The sequence below is a fragment of the Silurus aristotelis genome (assembly GCF_946808225.1).
Source record: "Silurus aristotelis genome assembly, chromosome: 10".
In the NCBI taxonomy this organism is placed as follows: Eukaryota; Metazoa; Chordata; class Actinopteri; order Siluriformes; family Siluridae; genus Silurus; species Silurus aristotelis.
Window position 1 is genome coordinate 19,924,870 of NC_139583.1, and position 27,394 is coordinate 19,952,263.

At 39.3% G+C, this 27,394-nt stretch overlaps 2 protein-coding genes across 14 annotated transcripts in view; both read left to right on the plus strand.

Moving 5' to 3' along the window:
- fbxo36a (F-box protein 36a) overlaps positions 1-6,328 on the plus strand; it is a 48,075-nt gene extending 41,747 nt beyond the window's left edge. For 4 of the 5 annotated variants that reach the window (XM_083552745.1, XM_083552746.1, XM_083552747.1 and 1 more), the window contains 3 exons: positions 4,695-4,803; positions 5,408-5,550; positions 6,022-6,328. In XM_083552745.1, coding sequence (XP_083408871.1) covers positions 4,695-4,803; positions 5,408-5,550; positions 6,022-6,204 — 435 coding nt within the window. In that variant the 3' untranslated portion in view covers positions 6,205-6,328. Of the gene's footprint in view, positions 1-798; positions 934-4,694; positions 4,804-5,407; positions 5,551-6,021 lie in introns of those variants that run through there. The other variant, XM_083552744.1, reaches the window with a different exon arrangement.
- Positions 6,329-15,563: 9,235 nt separating this feature from the next.
- trip12 (thyroid hormone receptor interactor 12) overlaps positions 15,564-27,394 on the plus strand; it is a 47,676-nt gene continuing 35,845 nt past the window's right edge. For 4 of the 9 annotated variants that reach the window (XM_083552565.1, XM_083552568.1, XM_083552571.1 and 1 more), the window contains exons 1-2: positions 15,564-15,835; positions 18,292-18,333. The gene's annotated coding sequence lies outside the window, so the exon portion shown is untranslated. Of the gene's footprint in view, positions 15,836-18,291; positions 18,334-21,275; positions 21,313-27,394 lie in introns of all 9 variants that reach the window. The other 5 variants (XM_083552566.1, XM_083552569.1, XM_083552572.1 and 2 more) reach the window with 2 other exon arrangements.

Below are 27,394 nucleotides of genomic sequence, written 5' to 3' on the forward strand. Positions count from 1 at the left end.
AAATATAAAAAGTATCATCTTCATTAGAAAAGCACTTTTTTCCACTCCAAAAACCCTCCCTAAAGCACACTATGAATTGAGTATCTGTTAACCAAACCTTTATAACTTATGGACCTTTCCTCACAAAAGATTAATCCTAAGTAGGATTAAAAAACTCTTACTTAGACATTACCCCTATATGCTCTTTTTTGTAAAAATTTTTTTTAAGAAGAATTAATTCTACATTTGTTTTACCATCGTCCATTCACCAAGTCTTTTTGGTCAGTTCCTACAATTCCTTTGCTCTAAATAATAATAATAATAATAATAATAATAATAATAATAATAATAATAATAATAATAATAACAATTTAAAGAAGCTTTTTGAAAACACGTTTTCACACAAATGATGATCATTGTTTTATTACTGTCTTCTGGATGAATTTAATCTTCAAGAACTTATCAGAACCTTAAAACCCAAAGGCATCGAGAAATGATATTATTCTTTAATCTGTTGTAGGAACCTTTTATTTACTGTTTTATAAAGACAGTTTTATAGTTTTCTATGCATTTGTATTGTCCGGATTTTCTCTCTTTTCTTTATCTCTTCCTTGCGGATAATTATTGTTGCACTCGGTTTTTTGCTTGTTTGTTTGCTTTTTTTGCAATAAATAAAACCCCAAACTGCATGAAATAGTTCCGACTTACTTTCGACATGAAGTAGGCGCAATATAAATCGCGTAGCCACAGCACGCCCAGGCACCCAGTAATATCGCGCAGGCGTATTACGATGGATCGTGACGTCACAACAGTTGAGCAATTTTGTTGGCATGGTAGCCACTGTTTGTAGCATTCGACATGGCGTCGTTTCGGGAAGAGATATTGTTTGAGATTAGTGGTCAGGCTAAATCACCCTCTAAAGACTTCTATCAGCTTATTGTAACAAAAACAGAGGTATTACAATTGACACGAATAGCAATTTAATAATATAATTTAATAATCTGTTATAACACTCACACTCACACACATACAAATAGGAGTCATTTTTGTATACAGCAGGGATGGGCAACTTTCATAGTGATGAGAGCCAGTATTTTTTCTCCTTTATATCAGAGGGCCAGATTTTTAATCCAGACTAAATCATTTTACATATTTACATGTTATTTTTCTTTTTAATTGAGAGAACTCAGTGTACAGTTAATGCTATGAGTTTCTTAACTATACAACTTTCGCAGTTATGCTCATTTAAATGGTCAACTTTGTTAAATGACAAGTAAATGTATACATCTTAACAAATGTACAAAGACCCTATATATATATATATATATATATATATATATATATATATATATATATATATATATATACACACACACACACACACACACACACACACATATATATATATATATATATATATATATATATATATATATATATATATATATATATATATATATATATAACCATTCTCAAACTACCCTCAAAAAAGAAAGTTCTATCATCATTTACTCACACTTTTGTTCCAAACCTGTAAGAGTTTCTTTCTTCTGTTTGAACATGGTTTTCACTGTCAATTTTTATGTTTATTAATTTTGGTGAACATTTTCAATAGTACACATAGCCTACTTTGCTTTAATTAATATGTTGACCAGCAAAAACTAGCGCCCTCTCCTGGTTGGAGAATTAACATCCTAATACAGTAAAACCCCGTTGGACGAGTATAATTCATTTGTGCAAATTGCTCGTAGGTCCATTTGCTCGTACGTTCGAACTAATTTTCCCCATAAGAATGAATGTAAAAGCGATTTAAACCGTTCCAAACCTAATTTGATGGCTTATTTCTACACTTAAAAAGTATTTGTAGCCTATACAGTGTGGAAAATAAGTATTTGAACACCCTGCTATTTTGCAAGTTCTCCCACTTAGAAATCATGGAGGGGTCTAAAATTGTCATCATAGGTGCATGTCCACTGTGAGAGACATAATCTAAAAAAAATAAATCCAGAAAACACAATGTATGATTTTTAAACTATTTATTTGTATGATACAGCTGCAAATAAGTATTTGAACACCTGTCTATCAGCTAGAATTCTGACCCTCAAAGACCTGTTAGTCTGCCTTTTGAATGTCCACCTCCACTACATTTATTATCCTAAATTAGGTGCACCTGTTTGAGGTCGTTAGCTGCATAAAGACACCTGTCCACCCCTTACAATCAGTAAGAATCCAACTACTAACATGGCCAAGACCAAAAAGCTGTCCAAAGACACTTGAGACAAAATTGTACACCTCCACAAGGCTGGAAAGGGCTACGGGGAAATTGCCAAGCAGCTTGGTAAAAAAAATGTCCACTTTTGGAGCAATCATTAGAAAATGGAAGAAGCTAAACATGACTGTCAATCTCCCTCGGACTGGGGCTCCATGCAAGACCTCACCTCGTTGGGTCTCAATGATCCTAAGGAAGGTGAGAAATCAGCCCAGAACTACATGGGAGGAGCTGGTCAATGACCTGAAAAGAGCTGGGACCACCGTTTCCAAGGTTACTGTTGGTAATACACTGAGATGTCATTATTTGAAATCATGCATAGCACGGAACGTTCCCCTGCTTAAACCAGCACATGTCCAGGCATGTCTTAAGTTTGCCAATGACCATTTGGATGATCCAGAGGAGTCATGGGAGAAAGTCATGTGGTCAGATGAGACCAAAATAGAACTTTTGGGTCATAATTTCACTAAACGTGTTTGGAGGAAGAAGAATGATGATTACCATCCCAAGAACACCATCCCTACTGTGAAGCATGGGGGTGGTAGCATCATGCTTTGGGGGTGTTTTTCTGCACATGGGACAGGGCGAGTGCACTGTATTAAGGAGAGGATGACCGGGGCCATGTATTGCGAGATTTTGGGGAACAACCTCCTTCCCTCAGTTAGAGCATTGAAAATAAGTCGAGGCTGGGTCTTCCAACATGACAATGACATGAAGCACACAGCCAGGATAACCAAGGAGTGGCTCTGTACGAAGCATATCAAGGTTCTGGCGTGGCCTAGCCAGTCTCCAGACCTAAACCCAATAGAGAATCTTTGGGGGGGGCTCAAACTCCGTGTTTCTTAGCGACAGGCCAGAAACCTGACTGATCTAGAGAAGATCTGTGTGGAGGAGTGGGCCAAAATCCCTCCTGCAGTGTGTGCAAACCTGGTGAAAAACTACAGGAAACGTTTGACCTCTGTAATTGCAAACAAAGGCTACTGTACCAAATATTAACATTGACTTTCTCAGGTGTTCAAATACTAATTTGCAGCTGTATCATACAAATAAATATTTAAAAGATCATACATTGTGATTTCTGGATTTTTTTTTTCTTTTTTTTAGATTATGTCTCTGATAGTGAACATGCACCTACGATGACAATTTCAGAACCCTCCATTATTTCTAAGTGGGAGAACTTGCAAAATAGCAGCGTGTTCAAATACTTATTTTCCTCACTGTATATCGCAAATTACCGTATGGTAAACATAATGTAACACTTACCCATGTGGTAGTGGTTGATTGCAAGTGTGAGACACACACCACGCTCGTACTTTTCGACTATTTCCTTGGTTCAATAGTAATTCTATTTACTTTTGTTTTCCAAGCACCATCACTGATTTTCTTGGGAGACATTTTTCAAGATTTCTAGTAAAATAAAAATATAACACAAAAAAAGTTAAGTTTTTGCTTCACTGAACAACGAGAGCGACCGAGCGACACAAGATCAACTTAGCGACTGATGCTACCCTCGTACAATAGGGTTTTACTGTATTAAAGCAATCTTTTTATTTTTCAGACTGACATGGTACTGTGTCCCGTATTTACAGTATATCATTTCCTTAGTGGCTTAGGCAGATTCATTTTAGTTCTCTGTCTAGTAGATCATTATTTTAGGAACTGCTAGGATAGTGTGCAAACACTATCAAACTTAAACACTAGCAATTTAGCATTGGAAACTATTTTCTTGCTTGCCATTACTGGCTACATGTTTCTTTAGCTAGGTGTGCTGAATGGAAAGAATCAACAGAATGGTTTCCCAGTAGATGCTGAGGCCAGTTGTGGATGAGTTGGCTGTCCTGTTTCATTAGTCTTGGACTCAGGGAAGACAGGCTTATCAATGCGCTTTTGTGATCTTAACCAGATCTCATACATCACATCAGAGTCCCGATGCCACTCTCCTGTGCAGCACATCTCCTGTACCAGTGTGTAGTCCTTCCAGGAGGACTGTCCAATCTTGTAGCATCTTGTCTTGTAGCTTATGATTAATACACTTTACTGCCAAAAATATGACCAATCCTCCCATAAGTATTTGCTATTCCTATTTGCTGTTATATTACCCTTAGTAAATTGATAGTGGTTTTACAGTTAACCTTTGTGCCATTCACTCCAACCTTGGCAAATCATGTCTCTAGAAATCTCAGATTGTGCACAGGTGAATTGTCATGCTGGAACATGTTTGGTTATACATGTTTTAGAGAAAGGATATTGCAATGCTTCAGGATACAAAGACATCCCATACAATTGTGTGCTTCATTAAAAGACTATGAATATGTAAAATGGTCAGGTAGGGATCATGTGACATCAACTGTACTGAGATATTGGGGCTTATTCTCTCTCTCTCTCTCTCTCTCTCTCTCTCTCTCTCTCTCTCTCTCTCTCTCTCTCTCTCTCTCTCTCTGCGAAGATAATATGGAGGTGGTGGAAGATTTCGGTGCGTATCAGGTTGCAAAGTCTAAAGCCTGGAGAAATGAAGCAAAGTCATGAAGAGTTCCTAACTGATGACAGAATACAGCGTAAGATTTAGAAAAACAGTTGAACATACAGACAAATCGATAGATCAATAGTTTTATTTATCCCATGCCCTCTGTGTATATTTTTTTGAACTCTATATGACATGGCAAGTAATATTGGCCTAACACTACAAATAATCAGTTCTTTAATTGTCTAGTTTTGTTTTATTCTAGTAATTATATTCTATTATTATTATTATTATTATTATTATTATTATTATTATTATTATTATGCAATTTTTTTATTGCTTTTGTTATTTTCTATATATTTAATAGTGTTTTTTCTACTACTGCTACTACTATTATTATTATTATTATTATTTATAATAATAATAATAATAATAATAATAATAATAATAATAATAATAATAATAATAACAATAATAACAAAAATTGCTATAGAAAGTTTGATTATACATTGTCAGTTGAATGTTATTCATCTATAACTTCCAAACCATTGTTACTAAAAATGGAAACCTCAAGGATATGTCTTATGTACCTTTAGTTAGAAGTTTGTAGATGAAACGTCTGTATAGACTATAATTGAACATATGCATCATGATTTTTCTTTGAGGCCACATGTGCATTTGTGTGTATGTGTATTTAGGACAAATCTCTGTAATCTTTGGGTCGAAGTACCTGGAGTGCCTAATTGGCATCTGCGAAGGGAATTTAGATTATTTGGAGCGTTTGCCTACTAAGCTGGAGACCATTTGCCAACTCTGCCAGACATCCCATGATCCAAAGCAGGTGAGAGCACCCAGACAATAAGGTTCAACTTAGTGTTCTTAAGAAAACATAAGGTTTCGTCCAAACCCTAGAGGTCCTAATACAACATTAAGGGCCTGTCTCAAACTCTAGTTTTATGTTAAAATAGCTTTATCTGGCTTCATTTGAAAAATAAATTTTTATTTTACCTAACATGCATGGCACATTTTAAGGCTAAAATTATGTCTAAATAGTGGTCTACTGGTACTTAAGCTTTTTTAAAATTTGCACCTCAATTGTTAGAATAAAACTTTGTTGAAACTCTTTATATTAAACTGCACAATTCATGTTTAGTTACTATCTAGTTTAGAGCATGTCCATCCTAAATGCCTTTCTACATCCAAACTTTTTTTGCTGTTAGCTTAAGATGAGGAGCAATAAAGTGTTTTGTGTGCGTGTGTGTGTGTGTGTGTGTGTGTGTGTGTGTGTGTGTGTGTGTGTGTGTGTGTCCAGCCGTGTGACGCTGAACAATCATGGGAGCAGGCAGTGCGGCGCAGTGGCATGGAGATCACACCCGAAACAGAGATGCTGGCCAAAAATATTGGCTGGGAGAAGATTTACAACACTTTCATTCTTAACAAAGGCCAGGATGACAGTGAGACAAACGTGAACGCGGGCGAGAAACCAGGCCCTTAAACATTAAGCATGGCTCTAAGAAGCATTATATGAATCTTTCTGATCATTTACTTCACTGAAAACTCTGCTCCCCAACAGAGTTGCATATTTTGAAATAAAATATTGAATAGGCTAACATTTAAAATGTCACAAACGTGTCATAAGAACTGGTATCATTGTGTTTAGCTGCTAAAGAAAACGGTATAAATGAAGAAGCAAAAGTCAGGCCAAAAAGCTCCAATTGTAAACATATAGTATTTGTATTTAGTTTTTTAATAATTTTATACTGTTAATGCAGATTTTTTTAACTGAGCTACGCTATCAGTATCAGGTGTGGACAGGGGTTTTAATGCAACAAGATTTTATTTATGTATGCCAGTGTAGTAGGTACATACGGAAGCTCATTGCATTCACAAAGAGAAAAAAAAAATCACAGAAACAATAATATCGTTTAGCTTGATGACTGTATATGTTAGTGTTAAGATGGTTCTCCCACTGGTTCTCTAAACACTGTTATCTGTTCAGTGTCTATAGGGTCTTTATGATGAGAGTATATGATGTTTACAGGAAGTATTTATCTGGGCTTACACATCTCCGGTTATTATGGAATAATAAAAATCTAACAGTATATTAGTTCAATTAGCTAGTGGACATTTCCCCGCTGACCTGCCCCTCCTGCTAATTAATTTAGTTACGGTAAGTCTTGCTTCAGTTAACAAATACAGGGCATTAACTATTATTATTATTATTATTATTATTATTATTATTATTATATTTTAACATCTGAGGATTTTATCATTATTATTATTATTAATATTATATTTTTACATTGATGCAATTATGAGATACTAAGTCATAATTATGAGATCAGGATGCATTTAATAGATAGCTAGGAGTGAGGTTTTTGGTGTGCACAAGAATTGATGACACTAAAACTTTTCTCTGATTGTTTTGTGTCACAACTAATATTACTTAACTGTGATACATACAAAATAATTGAGTAAATAAAATAAATAAATCAATGTAATTCGCAAAACTATGTATAATAAAAACATAAGAGTTTGGATTCATCCTGTTTCTATGAAAACCCTAAAAATACTACAGACCACGTGTTTCACACTGGTGTATGTATTTACACATTTTTATGCTTTTGTAGCTCTCTCTCTCACACACACACTTTTTTTGACCATCGTTGTGATTGTTGTCATGAGCTTTATCAAAATATCTGACCTTACATGCATAAGTATTTACTAATTTACACAATATAAAAGAAGAGCAATATATAGAGAATGCTTGTGTCAGGGATCCACCTGCCACGCCCCCCTCGGCGGCTGTCATGCTGCCGCAATCTTTGCCAGTCCGGGCTTTAACTACAGACACCTGTCACTCGTTAACTATGCACCTTTATAAATGCCCGTTCCAGAGTCACAGGCTGTCGGTTCTTGAACGTCATGCTACCGATCTCATGGACCCTCAACCGCCAGCATTTCCCGCTGGTTCCCACTCGGATTACTTCCGTCCTGTGGATCATCTCCATTCCGTGGATTACCCCCGTTCCGTGGTTATCCACATTCCAATGATTATACCCGCTGCGCGGCTCTTACCGGTCTTCCGGACGCACTCCGCTTCATGGTCCGTAACTCTATCTGACTCTGGTGTTGTTCTGTAAATCAAAAAACATGATAGAGTTACTCAATTTGTCTCAGCGTGGTCCGCGCCATGAGAGAAGAACCGACCGAAACAAAAAAGGGAGATATCGCTCTACTGCGATGGATCGGCAACCCGTTTCCATGCTCGCCGCACTTCTTCGAGAGCCCAACGGGATTCCCGGCTTGCTTCTCCGGCAACGTGGCCGTATAGAGCAATTTCTAGTGGAGCATTGGCAGATATATTGAGGTGCAGTCGTCCCAATTCCCCACCCAACGAGCCAAAATCCGCCGAGGGTGCCACTCTGCTTCAGAGTTCCGCCGAGGGTGCCGCTCCGCTTCAGTGTTCCGCTGAGGGTGCCGCTGAGCTCCAGTATTCCGCCGAAGGTGCCGCTCAGCTCCAGTGTTCCGCTGAGGATGGGACGTCGGAAAGAGGACGTCGTACCGCCCCTCGGTCGCGAAGAGGACATCGTACCACCACCCAGCCGCCCAGGCCCCAAGAGGACGTGTTACCGCCGCCCGGCCGTGAAAGCACCGTCGTACCGCCACCCGGCCGCCAAGAGGACGTCGTACCGCCACCCGGCCGCCAAGAGGACGTCGTACCGCCACCCGGCCGCCAAGAGGACGTCGTACCGCAGCCCGGCCGCCAAGAGGACGTCGTACCGCAGCCCGGCCGCCAAGAGTACGTCGTACCGCAGCCCGGCCGCCAAGAGTACGTCGTACCGCAGCCCGGCCGCCAAGATTACGTCGTACAGCAGCCCGGCCGACAAGAGGACGTTGTACCGCCGCCCAGCCACGAAGAGGATATTGTACCGCAGCCCGGCCACCAACAAGACGCCGTACCGCCGCCCGTCTGCAAAGAGGGACGTTGTACCGCAGACCGGCCGCTAAGAACACGTTTTACCGCAGCCCAGCCAAAACTGTGCAAGTGTACCCAGAAGAATTGATGCTGTTTTGCAAAGCAAAAGGGTGGTCACAGCATATGTATAATATAATATAGTGTGACCACCCTTTTGCTTTGCAATTTAAGTTACAGTAGCTCGTCTATTGGATTGAACCACATGTGGAGCAGGGAGTGGTTCGGACTCAATGCCTAGTTGGCGAGCTAGTTCCTTATCCAAAAATTCTGTGTCCGCCCCGGAGTCAACAAACACCGCTAATTCATAGCTGTGGCCCCTGATGTCGACCCGAACCTTAAGCAACGGTTTGGAGGGCGCTGGCCCCATATTCAACGCCGAGCCCTCTCTTTTGCTGGACAGGTGGCGACTATGTGCCCTGCCTTGCCACAATATAGGCAGAGTCCGTGAGAGCGACCCCTCTCCTTCTTGCTAGTGAAGAGGTGGCATCGGGCAAACTCCATTGGCTGCGGAGGCAGGGTAGGTGAAGTATTGAAGCGAGGTGGGTCGGAAAATGGCCCGGGCTGCCAGGGTCTGAGGAAAAAGAAGAAGAGGTAGACAGTAGGTCTGCAAGAATGCTTTTTAGACATACCAGCCTATACTTTTTAGAAATTTTGAAATACTGCTTTGCCCTGTTCGACCCCTTTTGATGCTTGTTTCAGCTTCAAAATTTTTCATATTTTGAGTGATATTTCTAGTGACCTTGAAGGTATACTGCTGACACAATAATCTTATTTAAACTTTTGATAATCCCACCACTCTTGCAAGTTTAAAACTCACTTTTCTTATTTTAAAATGTAAAGAAAAAACATTCAGGTCACTAAGCAAGCATGTATTAAAGTGCCCTTAATCACTCTTAGACCTTAAATTCCCTATATACAGTGCATTCACAAAGTATTCAGACCCCCTTCTCATGTTTAAATTTTGCTTTATGGCAGAGTAAAAAGACAGAGGCCTCTCTTCAGTGCAAAACCCATGGAAGTCTGCTTGGGGTTTGTCAACAGGCTCCTGAAAGATTCTCAGACTGTGTAGAACCAGATTCTTTGTTTTGATGAAACCAAGAATGAACTGTTGGCCTCAATTTTAAATGTTTTGTCTACAGGAAATCTATACCTGCACAAAACCTTCTTAAATGTGATGCATGATGGTGGCAGAGTCACGGTGTGTGGGAGTTTTTCTGCAGCAGAGACTTGGCAACTGGTCAGGGTTAAGAGCTGAATGGAGCAACGTTTAGAGATATCCTCGATAAAAACCTGTTCCATAGCGCTCAAGACCTCAGTCTGGCCCCACGAGTTCACTTTCCTACACAACAACCCTAACCCTAAGCACAAAGTCAAGACAAAACTTGAGTGGCTTAGGGACAACTCTTTGAATGTCCTAGAATGGCCCAGCCAGAGCCATGATTTGAACAATATCTAACATCTCTGGAGAGATCTGAAAATGGCTGTCCACCAATAGTCCTATCCAAGCTGACCCATCTTGAGAGGATTTAAAAAGGAGAATGGCAGAAAATCCCCCAATCCAGGTGTGAAATGGTGCTTCAACTAAGTAATGGGTAAAGGGTCTGAATACTTATGTACAGTGTTGGGCAACGTTACTTTTAAAAGTAATGCACTACAATATTGAGTTACTCCCCAAAAAAGTAACTAATTACGTTACTTAGTTACTTTTTATGGAAAGTTATGCGTTATATTACTTTTACTTTTAAAAAATTTTAAATGCCTAATAACTTCTTTGAGAACAATAAGATGATCGACTAAATTTTGACCACAAGGCTGAACACTTTCCAGTCGCACTTCTGTACACTGCTTTGCAATCTGCCTTCGCCGTCATGTGGAGGGAGAACATACCTTTCGCTGTCATCTCATAAAACATTGTGCAATTCGGTAAATATGACCTTGTTCTCGTCTACATCTACATCATTCTCTGCTTCATCATCAGTTGGAAACATTCTGAATGCTTTTACAAAGTTTGCGCTATTATCTGTGACCGTGGCAGTTTATCTTCCCACAAAGATCAAATGAGCTGTGAATTTGCTCTCTATCTCCCCTGTGATGGCATCGTACATGTGTCTCCCGTGGAAAACTTTTATTCTGAGCAGTCAATAGATCTGCAGTGGTGGAAAGTCGGCAAAAGTTTTCTATATTTCTGTCTCCATTTCCATATATGCAACATTGCAACATTATACACACACACACACACACACACACACACACACACACACACACACATCTGTAGTGCTGTGCTTTGCATGCAGATGTTTTTTTGTTTTTTTTTTAAGTGGTATTTTTTGCAGTTTACAAGAGCTTTTCACCAACACATAATCTACACTTAACCATTATTCCTTTCTTCTTTTCCTCGACTATTTCAAAATAATAAGAATACTTCCATCACAGTAATGTAATGCCCTGGATTGCCATCTCCGCTTCTGACCAGCTTCTGTTCCCGCGGCTCGCACGTATGAGTGCGCGATTCTACGTGACTACGTTCATTTTAATTCAGTATTTTTTTATGCAAAATAATTTAACTGAAAAGTAACTCAGATATTAATGTGTACATTTATAAAGTAACGCGCTACTTTACTCGTTAATCCAGAAAGTAATATGATTACGTAACGCATGTTACTTGTAACGCGTTAACCCCAACACTGCTTATGTACATGTGATATTTAAGATTTTAACATGAAATGTTTAAAAATGTACAGATATTTCTAGAATTCTGTTTGAATTTACTTTATTCGTCATTATTCATTCATCTTTATTATATGGTACTGAGTGTAGATTAATGAGCAAAAAGCAATCTTCAAATCTTCAAATCATTTTGAAAGATTTTTTTTACTATCTTCAAAGCAAATACTTTCTGAATGCACTGTATACATAACACGTGAAAAAAGAATGATCAGAAAAACTCACAGCACTAATTACACACCCTTTCACAATGTTGAAATTATATTTAAAACAGTAAAGTCGATCCATTCTGGCCAAGGATATGCTCTTATTTTTGGCATGTGCCCATATATACTGTCTAACATTTTTATTGAACCATCCCCAAATATCACATAATTTGTGAGCCACCTGGTGCAGCATGAGGTTATATGTAGTTTTGATCTAGCACATAATTCTCTGTGCAATTGAAATTGTCCCCTTAAAAACACATAATCATACATTAATAAAGATAATGCTGAACTCAAAACTGTGCTCCAATAACTTATAATCTGCCTGAGATCTTTTGTTTCACCTCGAAGGAGATCAAAAAAGCAGCCACACATTCTCTAGTGGAGCTTGTATGTGAGAGCAGCACCTCTCCCTACTCTACCCTATTCTCTCTATCAATCATTCAATTACTGTGTCCCCTGAATAAAGACAGCACTGAAGTTTTTTGCTTGATTAATTCAAATAGCAGTGCTTTTCTGTGCATGTTTCATGCCCCATTTATATTGACTCCCCACCCCCACCATATTCATAAAAAGGTGTGCAGGAGGAAAAAAACATAAAGCAACCAGAAACATGGAGAACCTTAAAAAAGGACCTTACTTTTTCAAAGGAGTATGCACTACACCTGTTTCTTCTACGTCTGGTACTGTCTCTGTCACTGTCAGTTTCATTGAGTCCACTACTGTTCTAATGACACTCAAGTGTCATTGTTCTTATGTGCTTGTGTTTTTATAATAGGCCCCTTGGGACATATGCACTATTTTTTTAGTAAATTAAGAAAATGCAATACAGTAATCCCCCGCCTTACCACGGTTTGAATCTCACATTCCCGGTTTATCGTGGAATTGCATTTGCCACATAACTAATTCGTTTCTATAAATAATTTGTTTACATTCATAAAATAGCATTGTTGCGGTGGCGTAAATTATTTTCTTTAACTTAATTTTATTGCTGGATATTTCTATTTGCATTAGTACAATTATCTATACATTTATACTATGGGTGTAATGGTACAAAAATTTACGATTCGGGACGTACCTCGGTTTTTAAGCCTTGGTTTAAGTTCAATTTCGGTACAGTTAGGGAGAAGAAATGCAAAACATATAATAGCTTGTAGTTTTTTTTTTATTAACACAGTATATTATTAACACACACAATTAGCAGACAGTTGTATGGGATGTCTTTGTATCCGGAAGCGGAAGCATTGTAATTTCCTTTCTATAAAACATGGATACCCAAATATGTCTCAGTATGACAATTCCACTGTGCACAATGTGAACTCACTGAAGAAGTGGTTTGCAAACCTTAAGTGACTTGCACAGAGCCCAGCTCTCAACTCTATTGATCACCTTTGGGATAAAATGGAAGACACACTGCATAGACCAGGTCGAACAAGGTCCAAAGACCTTGTTCGACATTAATGTCAGAGCTCAATAATGCTCTTGTGACCACCCTCTAGAATATAATAGAAACACTTCCCAGAAGATTGAGTCTATTAGAACAGCAAATAGGAGACACTTATGGGTGGGATTGGTCATATTTTTGTCAGTATATAAATATTATACTGACAATATAATATACTGACTTTTGTCAGTTTTTAAATAATAAAGATGATACAAGATTTGACAGTTCTCCTGCCAGGACAACACACTTGTACAGCAGATGTGCTGCACAGGAGAGTGGCATCGGCACATTGATGTGATGAGGAAAAAGATTGGCAAAGCACATAGATGAGGACGTCTTCTCTGTTGCCAAGAGCAATGGAACAGTACGGCCAACTGACACAGAATGCACTGATCCACAACTGTCCTCAACATCTACTGGACAACCATTCTGCTCATTCTCTCCATTCAGAGCACTTAGTAAAAAACTTGTAGCCAGCGATAGCAAGATGATAATAATTGTCATTGCTAAATTGCTAGTGGTTAAAACACCACTATGGTTTCCTCCCTAAGCAGATCTGCATTTTAAAATAAAAATTCTGTGATCTGGGTTCTACTGTTCTGCACAGCCAAGTCCATGAAGACTTTCACTGTTTAAATGTTGCTCTCCTTTTCATTTTTGCATCTCCTTCCTCTAACCAACAATTCCTCAAGCTCAGGTTCTCTACCAGAAGCCTGGGTGTAATGTATCTTAGCAGTTCCTACTAGACTAACGCTCTACTGACTTAAAATGTTGTATCTGAAATCTGCCATTAAGGATGTATATATACACAAAGAGGTTGTGCTCACCTATTTCTATACTTGTGCATGTGTGCTAAACAGATTATTGAGTGTCTATTCATGTAAATTAGAATATCTCTGTTTAGAAGTCTTTGGAGCGTGACTGCGCTTGACCACTACGCTTGACTTCGACTATACCATTTTGGATGCTATGAACACTGGTTACCATGCCAACAAGAGTCAACAGAAGTTCTTTATTTATCGTTATACATGCTTGTAATGTTGTGTATGTCATAGGTCAGTGCTGAAGGTTCATAGTAAATTATTGTTTCTAATCACGTTAAAAAGGACAGTAATCCTAGTAATTTTTGAGGTAAAAAACGCATTTTCTAGCCTAATAAATTAAGCTTTCAGAAGAGCTGAGTAGTACTGCACACTTAATTCATCATCATCTTCATCAATCAAGTTGTATCCTCACTGGTGAGCCCATATAGACTTTTTAAGGTTAGAATTACGTAGGTGTAAGAATATTGAAAGTGTTTAAGAGCAGAGGAAAGGCTTATAAGAGTGTTTATGAAGCCTTTAGATATACAGGTATTCTGTATACCGTATGTATACATATCAGGTTGCCACTTCGCGGATTTTCCCTATCGTGGGGGGCGGGGTGGGGGATTACTGTATATAAATATCAGTCAGGGGGATTTATATTTTATTTTAAATTAGGGACAATGTTTGAGCGTAAGCGTCATTTGCATACTTTAATAAAAAAACTGTTTTAACCTTATTTAGGAACTTAATATTATCTATTTAATTCTCTGACACCCAGGATTGTTTTGGACCAGAATGCAGGTCGCTCAGCTGTTTAGGTGACGTCCCGATCCATCAGAGTACGCCTGCGCGAAAATTGCGCACATGCGTAGTTCAAACCATTCTTCGGGGGGAGTCGAAGAAGTGGCGGGGGGGGGGGTGTCATCTAGTGACAAGGGGCCAGTCTCAAAAACACTACGTTATTATACGTAGAGCTTCCTACGTAGTCGCGGAAGCCATTATTTCGTACCGTATGAAGTGCACTAGAGAGAGAGAGCAGGGTGTTATTTGAGATTTCGCCCACAGTAATCTTAGTGGAGCTGCTGCAACTGTGTGTAACAGCAACTATACAACACTCCAAAACAAAAAAACATAGGTAATAACACTTGTTTTGCGTCGTCTTCAGAAAAGAACGAGGTTGTGAAGCTGAAAGTTTGCTGGTGAAAGAAAAACAGCGATGTTTTCGCGGACAGAACACGCTTCCCAGTTGTCATCTTTGGAAATCATGTTCCTGCTTTTTATTTGTGTGTCTGATGCAGTGAAGGTGTTCAGGGACCCTTTCGTGTTCTGTTGCTAATATTGACACACGATACATCACTTGATTAGTTTGACACTGGCGGTTAGAGGTGAATAATCGATTATTTTCCCCCCTAAGCTAAACACCCATCGCACGTAAGTAAGTAAGATTTGGTTCGCCGGTAAAGTTTGTCATGCTTGTGCTCGGTAGTTCGCCATTATGCGATAATAAGGTCAGGGTGAACGTTAGACTATGGGAGCTTTTAATCGGTACTACAGCTCGATGGGTTGCCGATTAATCGCACATCATTCGGAATCCACAATACACTATTCCCGGTAGACACTGTGCCTAGTCGCCGAGGCGGGCACGAGTCGATTCGTTGTGTCATGCTCAGAGGCTCAACGCTGAAAGCTCAATCGCGCGAGCGCCCGTTTGTTTCCCGTTCGGCTCGGCTCGACTCGAGCCAGGGCTGCGCTCCAATATGCGCGCGCACGTTCCGACTAAAACGCGCGTGCGCGCTCTCGCTTCCTCGCCGCGCACTAGTTAGGCGCCCGTCGGCAGAATACAATTACGCGTATTGAAACACAGCCTTGGTCTGAACACGCATCCACGTCCAGCAGTGTGTGTGTGTATGTGTGTTGAGTATCAGGTTAGCCTTCCCGAACCACATAGGCCAACCTCTGTAACAACGGTACGTAGATTTTCTCTTGGTTCCCAACTCGATCTGACAATGTAGCGCCTTGAAACGGTACTTCACGAACATTTAGGTCTACATGAGCAAAATAATGAACGTAGCACTGCAAAATATACAGCGGGTTTGTGAGTGAGTGAGCAGATTAGCAAAAAATGAAGGTTAGCTCGCGTTAGCTGTAGCCATATAAAAGGGCAGCTAGCTTGCTAACGACTAATGCTAAGTAAGTGTACCTTGCTGGCTAGAATTTATTTTGCTCGTATTGACCCATAAGCATCATGTCGCGTCCTGTATTAGCTGTGTAATTTAGGTTCAGGGAAACCTTTGAATGTTGTATTGTTTTTCTTTTCTCTCGGTTTTTTTTCTTTGTTTTTTTTTTTTTTATGTTGCCAAGGCGAACATTAGCTGGGAAGTTGGCAGCTTAGCTTACTGTTTACGCATCACCTCAGAGTCTTAACTTTCCCGACTTCATCATAATAACTTCGATTTCTTTTTTGTGCCAATGTGCGTCGTGAACAATCTACAATCTGTTTGTTCATCAGCACTGTGTTGACACGAGTGTGCTGTTGGTGTGTGCTAACTAGCCAGATACGCCAGAGAGTGGGCCAGTGTGAGAGAAAGTCAAATAAACTGCGATCAAGAAAACATGATGAATAATAATCGCAGGACCTTTTTAACACTCGGGCCTTATTCGCTAAAATCGCCCAGGTTTAGGTTTTGAATATGCCAAGTCATTTGTACACGAGCTGAAGTAAAACAAAAGGCGACGACAGTCGTTCAGGCCTAAAAAAATGGCCTTGATCATTATGTCGCATTTGGTTAAGACGCAGTTCCAAGCGATTATTTATTATTAAGTGGGGAGTAAACAGCAAACGCCGCTTCATTGTATATACAGGTTGGGTTTACTTATTAAGAACTATGTTAGTGTTTTTAAAACAATACACATCAGGGACAGGAACAGGAGCTTCAGGGAAACTAGAGGAGATTGTGATTGCTTTGATCGGACAGGAATCGTTTTAATCAGATCGGTGTAGCGGTGTCTGCACTTCCGGGTTGAAACCCGGAAGTGCAGACGGCGTCAGCAAATTTTTTTTAAACCTATTTCGGTCCGGTGAATTCGAATCACGGTATTTGCGGTCGAATGAATTGTGATTGGTTTCTGCCGTCATAATTGGTTCACCTTTCACCCTGCTGTGACGTGTTACCGATGTGTTAAGAAGACAGGATTGTTTGATTGTCTTTATTGAGCTGTACTCCAGGTTTCCAGTTTTGTTTGATTGTCTTTATTGAGTTGTACTCTAGGTTTCCAGTTTTATTCCACTTCTACAGCTTTTCTACAGGACTATCATCCCATTAATTATAAACCCCCCACCCCCTCCCGAATATGTTGTCTTTGTTTAGGATTTTTTTTTTAGGTGCAATGCAAGAGTTTTGAATATGACGTGGTTGTATTTTTCAAAAACTGGCATGTGCTTTAGTTGTAAACACACTTCTTAACCTTTTTTAGGTTTATTCTAATGAGATTTCATGATTTTTTTTTTTTTTTTTTACCACCCATCCATCCACAACAGCTTAGTAATTATTATATTACCTTTTTGACACCTAAAGGCTGAACACACAATGTGGACAAGTGCATTGCATATTCCACATCCTCTCATGCTGCTTTTTTCTTAAACAAATAGCAACTAAACCCTGAATCTGGTGACCCAGAAACCTAAAAAGCAGAATTTTGTCATTTGCTCTGTTCTGTGTCTGTCAGGAAAACCACATATATTTCCAGGGTAAAGTTTCAGTGCCACAAGTACACAGATATTGTAAAGCGCTATCCCACAGCCATTTTAAATCTCCGTGTTATCAAGAATGTGAGAATTTGCAGGATTTGACTTCATGGTGGTGCTTGTTTTCCACCTGTGATGTTGTTCCCGTGGTGCCTTGTAAGCTCGCATCAGGTTTAAGAGACATGGCTTGTTTACATGGCACAATACTGGCAGCCATCTTGAAGGCAGAATCACTTTGAGTCTGGTGTCACTCCAGACAAGCGTCAGACTCGTGTAGAAGGCGACACAGCAGATGTTGACCTGGGTTCAAATCCATGTTTATATTTAGTATTTTAGAACAATGTCTGTGATGCTTTTTATGAAATTGTTTATGCCCAAATAATATTAATTAAACCAGGTTATCTCTTGTGGCGTTAATGAATTGGGCATGCGGTTTGGCTGGTAAACAACTTCAACAACAGAATTATTCTTGTAGTGGCAGTGTAAACCAGTAAATAAACGTCTAAAGTTATAGCATGGCTGGTAATGTTTGGTTGTCAAAATGGCCACCAGTTTGCAGTTATTGTGATTAAGTTGCATCTTTTGCAACCCCATCATTCAGCCCAGTACTTGACCACATGTCTTGACACATCTTTGCTTTTCTCCCCCCTCCTTTTCATTTCTGCTCTCTTTCACCAGTTGTTGTTCTGGGCTGCCGGTTGGGGCTTTTGCACACGGCTGGTAAGTGCACACTTAATCATTTTTACATCTGTAGATATGTTCCTTAGTTGCAGGTCTGTCAGCCACACTTTTCCAAACAGCAAAACGGATCACAGAATTTGTTGGTTCAGAAAGGAGAAGCGTTTCGGTGTTAAATTTGGGGACTGCTCGAACGGGGCTGGTTTTATCTCGGGAGCGCAAACCGAAGTTGCTGTTGTCTAGACACAAATGTCAAGAACAAAAGCGTTAGTACAGACATAGTTAATGGCCAAATCCGCACTAGGAAAGCTAGCATCCTTATAAACGACAAGAAAGGTACAGGGAACAGGTAGAAAGCTCACACAGTGGGCATGTTTTTGCTAAACAGCATCATATCAGAAATTACAGTCTGTTACAGCTAGATTGTTATTGCTCCAAGCCAATGGTTTGGTTGCATGTGAAACAAATTAATTAGAGCCACATCCATGTTAATTCGGTTGGATCTAAAAACTGCGTTTTGGTTGTTTAAATAGTGTCCACACTGGACACACTCAATGCTTGCATTTCTCTACCGTGCATTTAAAATAAGATTAGGATATCTCCTGAAATTGAAATATAAAATATTTCGCGGGTTCAGATTTATTCGAATTTACGTGGACGTTGACTAAGCTAACCTTTGGTAGCTAACCTGGTGTAGAAATGCATGGTGTACTAGTTATGCGCATTACTGCAGACAAAATGTGATAAACAAGTATACAAGTGTTGTTCTTCCTTCAAAATGTTTGTTGTAACCCAGAAACAAGACGTCTGCACATTTTTAGACAATAAGCATGCATTTCTATCATCACATGTAAAATACACTATATGGGCAAAAGTTTGTGGACACATGACTTTAAGATTTGTATGAGCCTTTTCCACCATTTCACATTTAGTCTTTATTTGAGCATTCGAGTACATCCCAAAGGTGTTCAATAGGGTTGAGGCCAGAGCTCTATATGAGGCCACTTGAGAGCTTCCAATCTGACAGATGTAAAACTTTTTGTGCGAGCTCCATGAATTACATACTACTTCAGATAGGGACGTTCAGCAGTGTAAGCAACCTCCCTGCCCCAAAAACAAGAAGCGTAAATCACGTTTAAACGTTTGCTTTAAAAACTCCACAAGGTCATTTTGCGAGATGAACAGGCAGTTTGTTTATGCTTCCGAGATTCAAAACTTCCATTTATGAAGGCAGTGTAAGGAAAGAGGTTGTGTAGAATAGTGTGTCTCTGCTGAACAACACAGCTTGACTCAACCATTTTTCTCCCTGCCAAGCTCTTGCTTTTTCCCCTACCAAGCTAAGCTGTGCTTTTATTATCCAAGCCGATTCTGGTTACTCTTCTCGTCCAGGTAACGTGCGGGTTGAGTTAGGATAAACATGTGCAAGCGAGAACACCACAGACCCTCGCTTGATCATCACAATCACATCTGATTAATTCTGATTGGCTTAAGCTGGGTGTAGAGCACAAAACTCTGCTGTAGTAGTTTTAGTTCCTGCTCTTTCCAAAAGTCCCGTTTCTGCTGGACTGGAAGTGGAAGATGCCACACTCTGCCGTTTTAAACAGCAGTTTGATATTTCCCTTTATTTGTATGTGTTTACTGAGGGTATGGTTTTCCTACTCCTTCCAGTTGGGCCAAAACACATATAGCGCCCTCTTCCCTTTTGTTTGCACTGTACATTAAAAATAATGTAATGGACCAAAATGGCTTGCATTGTAGTGACTGAATACAATTGAGACCTGCCTGTTTTTGTTTTTATCATCAGTTACTCTTTGCACTCGTACCCTACCAAGAATGTTACTACTTGGACTTATCAAGTCACCACCCAATAACCACCAGATAAATTCCTCCTGTGTTTGCGGGTTACGTAGTGGGAATGCGATACACATACCCACAGCACAGATGGTCCTGAGTTCTCATTTGGTGGAAAAGCCTAGTAGAACCAGAGCACTGAGTTGTCTAATGATTTAGTATTTGTAGTTTTTTTTCAACACTTCCTGCTAGTTAAGGGTTCGTAAAGGTACGTACTTATGTTTAAAAGGTTAGTGCACAATATATTAGATTTTATATAATTGATTTGAGATACAGCCCCCGGACACATGATGATGCCAGGGTTGGTGGAAGGGTCCAGATAAATAAAAAATGCCTGTCTTGATGAACCTTCAAATGCTTAGCTGGCTAATGAGTTATCGATGCTTCAAAAGTTGTGATGAACTGTGTAATGTGACCTATATAGGCGACAGTTTGTGGACACATTATAAGGCTTGTTTATGCTTTTTAAACATCCCATTTAGTCCCCATTTTACTGTTGCAATAACCTCCAGTTTTCTGGGAAGATGTTAGTCTGGTTGTGACTGTTTCTGCTCATTCAGCTATTAGGGTGTTTAGTAAATTCAGGCTGAGGAGGCCTGGTGTTTAGGCACAAAGGTGATCCATAGGTTTGAGGTCAGAGCTCTATAGTGGGCTACTCAAAATCTTTCACTCCATCAATGTAAACAATATCTTCATAGATCTGGCTTTGTGCAGTCACATTGGCTTCCTGGAGCAGCTTTGCGTCTCCTAGTTCAAGTGAAGGAAAATAAAAATTCTACCACAGCCAAAGACGTCCTATTCAACTGTGTATTGTCACTTTGTGGACGAACCACATAGTGCTGGAAAAGTCAGGTGTCCCAATACCTTTGTGTGTATATGTATAGGTGTTTGTTACATGATCTTAATGGAGAATTCTTGTTATTACTGGCAAATGACTAGAAAAAAACAATGTTATTTTATATAAAATTGAGCTTCAAATCTGCATGAAACAAAGTTCAATAAGAACATTTGTTTAAAATGAATATTTAAGTGAAGGAAACTGTTTGTATATCATGCCTCTGTTGCTTCTCTATTAATACTGAAGCTAATGAATTTTATTCCTTCTGCAGTAACTTTTATTTTTTTTATTTAAGCATAATCTTCCCCAGTTCAGTAAACTCAACAATTCATGTAAGTTACATGACACTCAAAAAGCATCCATTTAGCTCAGTAAGGCAGTTAAAAAATGTTTACAATTGTGTGTGTGTGTGTGTGTGTGTGTGTGTGTGTGTGTGTGTGTGTGTGTGTATGCAAAATGCAATATTTACAAATAATTCCCAGTACCCAAGTCTTTGTGTGAACAGTCTTGACACACGGCATTTACAACAGTCAAAATCTTTAGCAGGATCTCCCTCACCCAAACAATCCTGTGGTGAACCAATCCTTGTGCCGTGGATCCACTCCCCCGGAAATGTTTTTAGCTCTCGGTAGAAATGGTAATCTTTCCCAGGTGTGATATCTCTGTATTACAAGGAGTAGCAACAGGTTACAGTATCCTGTCAGACCACGATATATCCTAATGCTCATGTCATACTTTTCCTCAGGCGTTCAGGCAATCCATACTCGCTTATCAAACAGCAGACTGTCAAACTTTGGAAACGAGATTGACGAAGCTGTAAAGGGGAGAGAGATTTTATTCAGACCTATGATGCAATTAACACTATAACACCTAAACACACACACACACACACACACACACACACACACACACACACACACACACACACACACACACACACACAGTCTCCAGTCATCTGTTAAAGCTTTTATTACACTTAGGCTGCATAAACAAACAAAAATAACTCAACCGAAGATGGAGTGACTGAAAAAGAGAGAGAGAGACAGTACACGATATGTAACATGTTCGCAAGCGTAACCCCTTCATTTTAAGTAACAGTGACTCAGATGAAAGATAATACTGCGAGCATCTCTGATTTTTCATGATGCTGTAAAATGTGAAGTCTTACTGCTGAAATCCAAGCCAGCCTGCGACTCGATTACTACAGTGACATTCACACACACTCAAAAAAGAAAAAAAAAAAATATATATATATATTTACGTTTAATAATGAAACAATCTCGATTGTTGGTAGTAAATAATTTGTTAGATTAGATCATCACCTTACATAATGTGTTTTGGTGCCTCACCGAGACATAACCTTATATACTGTACCCTGTTTATTAAACACACCTAAATTGTTCAGTAGATTTTATTTTTTTTACAAGGTTACTCGTCACATTTCTTTCTTTTTTTTTTTCTTCCCCTCTCCTCCTCCCTCTAGTTAAAGGGGTTTGAGCTAAATGAGTGGATTTCTGCTGTTCAACATAAGAAACTGGTTCAGTCGCTTTTCATAGGGGTTTAATCTGCCAGTAAAAATGTAGATATAAAGATGTAAAGCTGCTTTGGCCTCAACAGCAGCAAAAGTGTATAGGTAATGGAGATAATGCTGAATTAGAACAAACACTGTGCGAGCAAAGAGACAGGGCAAGGCCTCCTCCTAGTCTTTCTTCATAAAGAGTACTAAACCGAGAGCCTGTCTCAGTAATTCCACCTAGGGTCTGAGCCTTTCTTCCTTTTTTTTTTTTTTTTTTTTTTTTTTTTTTTTTTGGACATTTTGGAACACCATCACCACTGAATTTTTTAGTCATTTATTAAAAAAAAAAAATCTAATAAAGCTAGCATCTGCTCCTTCTAGGAAATTATAAAAGTGTATCCCCTATGGTGTCTGATGTTTTGTACTTTATGTATGCTTTACTATGGGGTTTCGAGAACACTGGATATTCTAGGGTTGAACAAATACCATTTTTTTGGACCTTATCGATAATAAGGAAATGAGTAACCTATTTGCGATTGAGACGGAGGCTTTACACAGTGACCAGGAAGTTTGGTGCTAGGCCTGTTTTTTTTTTTTTTTTTTTTTTCTTTCCAAAAAAAAAAAAGTTAGTTGCTATTTAAAAGTGCTTTAGTTAGTGAACTTGGAATAAAGTAGAGTAGTCCTGTCAGAGAAGAGGTTTTGTTTTACTTTTAAAACAAGCGCATGTTGCATATCTGTATGGAATGTTGACAAGTGTCTGCTTTTTTTATTTTTTAAATTTTTTATAGTCATGTGTTTTTTTCCCAAAATTGTTACCACAGAAAAGTGTAGGACGCATGACAATGCCTCTGTGCACAATGCCTCCTTAAGGATATGGTTTACATGGGTTGGAGTAGAAGCTCTTGAGTGGCCTGCTATAGAGCTCCTTTGGGATGAAATGGAACGCTGATTACACCCCAGGTCTCCTCAGCTTACATCAGAATCAGGCTTTATCTCCTCAACCACATCGCGAAATCTAGTGGAACATTTTCCCTGAAGAGTGGAAGCTATTACAGCAGCAAATCGGAACTCGGCGTGGAATGGGATGTTTATAAAGCACGTACAAATTGTGCTTTAGACCGTCATGGTCAGTTTACAGAATAATTTACTGGATGTTGGATTATTTTTACTCACGTTATGTCCTATGTAGATGTTTCAGGTTTATTTAGTGTTGGCTGCTTGTGTCAGTTTTACGTTTGACACGTTTTATCGCGTCGCTTTGTCCGTAAATATCCTATTTTCTCACAGCACAGTTTGATTGTGATCAATCATTCAATGTGTCCAGATCGCTGTGACTTCCTGCCTTCTGTTTGTCAGCACGATAGTATAAGATTGCGTTACCGAGGATTATTAATGGCATAAAAGCTTTAATTTGTTTAATACAAGTTTGAATAAATTGGTAACCACGATAGAAGAGGATGACTCTGGATTCATAGTGAAACACAATGTGTTTGAGTTCCATCTGTATTTTTTCCCCTCAAGTCTCTACATCATAGCTGACTTTTCTCCACTTACTGTAGCTGGTCTTGAAGTAGTTCTCATGGTGCCTGATTCAACCGATTGGTCCTTTCTGAGTCGAATAGGTGAACGTTTAATACCCGTTTCCCTCTTCAAAAGGTGTAGCATTTAGTTAGAGCCAACTGCCACAGCTGAGCGGTATTCAGACTTTTAAAGCTTTTGAGCTGCTGATACGCAATATGCAGAGTAGCAACTGGTTTTAAAATGCATAATATTGCTAGGAATATGACTACAAAACGATTCTGAAAGCCCCGTTCAAGTCTTCCTGTGACTGACAAGATTTAAGCCGAAGAATAGACCCTGGCTTTGATATTAAAGTTAAACCTGAGACACTATATGGGCAAAAGTTTGTGCTTTTGGAGATTTGTGCTGGAATTTGGTGTGTGCTTTTGGAGATTTCTCTTCACTCAGCCACCAGGGCATTTGTTAAGACAGGCACTGATGTATGGTAAGATTTCATTAGATTTCTATTTATCCCAAAGGTGTTCAGTAGAGTTAAAGTCAGAGCTCTGTAACAGGCTACTCAAGATCTTACGCTTCAACCCATGTACACCAAATCATCTTGAAGCATGTTGGAACATCCTTGAATAGGATTTGGGAGAGGATGTATGTTATTCTAGTATGTATGAGTTATCACACGTATGTATGTACAGTGAGGAAAATAAGTATTTGAACACCCTGCTATTTTGCAAGTTCTCCCACTTAGAAATCATGGAGGGGTCTGAAATTGTCATCGTAGGTGCATGTCCACTGTGAGAGACATAATCTAAAAAGAAAAATCCAGAAATCAGAATGGATGATTTTTTTAACTATTTATTTGTATGATACAGCTGCAAATAAGTATTTGAACACCTGAGAAAGTCAATGTTAATATTTGGTACAGTAGCCTTTGTTTGCAATTACAGAGGTCAAATGTTTCCTGTAGATTTTCACCAGGTTTGCACACACTGCAGGAGGGATTTTGGCCCACTCCTCCACACAGATCTTCTCTAGATCAGTCAGGTTTCTGGCCTGTCACTGAGAAACACGGAGTTTGAGCTCCCTCCAAGATTCTCTATTGGGTTTAGGTCTGGAGACTGGCTAGGCCACGCCAGAACCTTGATATGCTTCTTACAGAGCCACTCCTTGGTTATCCTGGCTGTGTGCTTCGGGTCATTGTCATGTTGGAAGACCCAGCCTCGACCCATCTTCAATGCTCTAACTGAGGGAAGGAGGTTGTTCCCCAAAATCTCGCAATACATGGCCCCGGTCATCCACTCCTTAATACAGTGCAGTCGCCCTGTCCCATGTGCAGAAAAACACCCCCAAAGCATGATGCTACCACTCCCATGCTTCACAGTAGGGATGGTGTTCTTGGGATAGTACTCATCATTCTTCTTTTCCAGACACGTTTAGTGGAATTATGACCCAAAAGTTCTATTTTGGTCTTATCTGACCACATGACTTTCTCCCATGACTCCTCTGGATCATCCAAATGGTCATTGGCAAACTTAAGACGTGCCTGGACATGTGCTGGTTTAAGCAGGGGAACCTTCCATGCCATGCATGATTTCAAACCATGACGTCTTAGTGTTTTACCAACAGTAACCTTGGAAACGGTGGTCCCAGCTCTTTTCAGGTCATTGACCAGCTCTTCCCGTGTAGTTCTGGGCTGATTTCTCACCTTCCTTAGGATCATTGAGACCCCACGAGGTGAGATCTTGCATGGAGCCCCAGTCCGAGGGAGATTGACAGTCATGTTTAGCTTCTTCCATTTTCTAATGATTGCTCCAACAGTGGACCTTTTTTCACCAAGCTGCTTGGCAATTTCCCCGTAGCCCTTTCCAGCCTTGTGGAGGTGTACAATTTTGTCTCTAGTGTCTTTGGACAGCTCTTTGGTCTTGGCCATGTTAGTAGTTGGATTCTTACTGATTGTATGGGGTGGACAGGTGTCTTTATGCAGCTAACGACCTCAAACAGGTGCATCTAATTTAGGATAATAAATGTAGTGGAGGTGGACATTTAAAAGGCAGACTAACAGGTCTTTGAGGGTCAGAATTCTAGCTGATAGACAGGTGTTCAAATACTTATTTGCAGCTGTATCATACAAATAAATAGTTAAAAAATCATACATTGTGATTTCTGGATTTTCTTTTTTTAGATTATGTCTCTCACAGTGGACATGCACCTACGATGACAATTTCAGACCCCTCCATGATTTCTAAGTGGGAGAACTTGCAAAATAGCAGGGTGTTCAAATACTTATTTTCCTCACTGTATGTACACTTTTATACTCAGAAATCGTGCAGTCTAACATGAAAAGAAGAGCTAATAAGTTTAGGTTATGTCTAGAGCTGTTTAGTAATATAATAATATATATAATATAATAGTATTCTACCGATCATTCCAATGAGTAATCGGATAAGAAGTACTTTTTCTATATTAAAGAGCGATGCTAAATTTGCAAGCGAAAACAAGACTGGTCTCTTGACATGAACAAGTAACTTGTTTCCATTTTAAAAGATTTGCATTTTTATTGCTGAAATTGTGTACAAGAATATCTGTGACTAAACCCATTTAGTGCATTTGAGTGCCATATTACATGCAAATATATTCATAAATAAAAATAGATTTCATATTACTCTGAAATTTAACAAATTAAAAACCAAAGAAAACAAACAAAAAAAACGTACACACACCGTATGGTGTTTTCTTTGTTTTTAGTTTGAAATGATGCCAAACTTTGGAAACTTTGTCACTTTCTTTGGTCTGGATTCTATGGAAGCATGTTGTCGCCACATAAAAAAAAAAAAAAAACAAAGTCCCAAAAGTTTCTTCTAATTCTAACTTAATTCCTCGCAATTATGACTTGATTTCTCTTAAACATCCGTCATTTCTGGTGCATCCACTGCTCACCATATTGCCGGCCTGAAGTTTAAAGCTGCTGCTTTATAAACAAGGCTTTTCTGCTTCATCTGTCTTGTTCCGTCTCCTCCAGAGTTGCATGTTAGACAGAGTTCTCTCCAGGGATCGGAGGCTTAGTTTGATACCAATGCGATTCTATTGATTGACGCCCATTTCATTTGCAATGTGTAAAGCTTTCTGGCACAATAGAGGGGGTGACGCCGCACTGTGGCTAAAAAAAAATTTTTTTTGTGCTGGAAACGGGCTTTCATATGAATCTTCTCCTCGCTGTTTTCTCCCCGTTGCTCAATTTTTCATTCTACAGCATATTTTGTGTTGCCAGACCAGAACGTTTCAGAGTTTAGCGGGTTGTGCGACAGCGATAATGATCCATGGGAAACACTGTGCTCGGCGTGTGTGTGTAGTTAAATGGACTTAAATAATTTGCCTTGACGAAT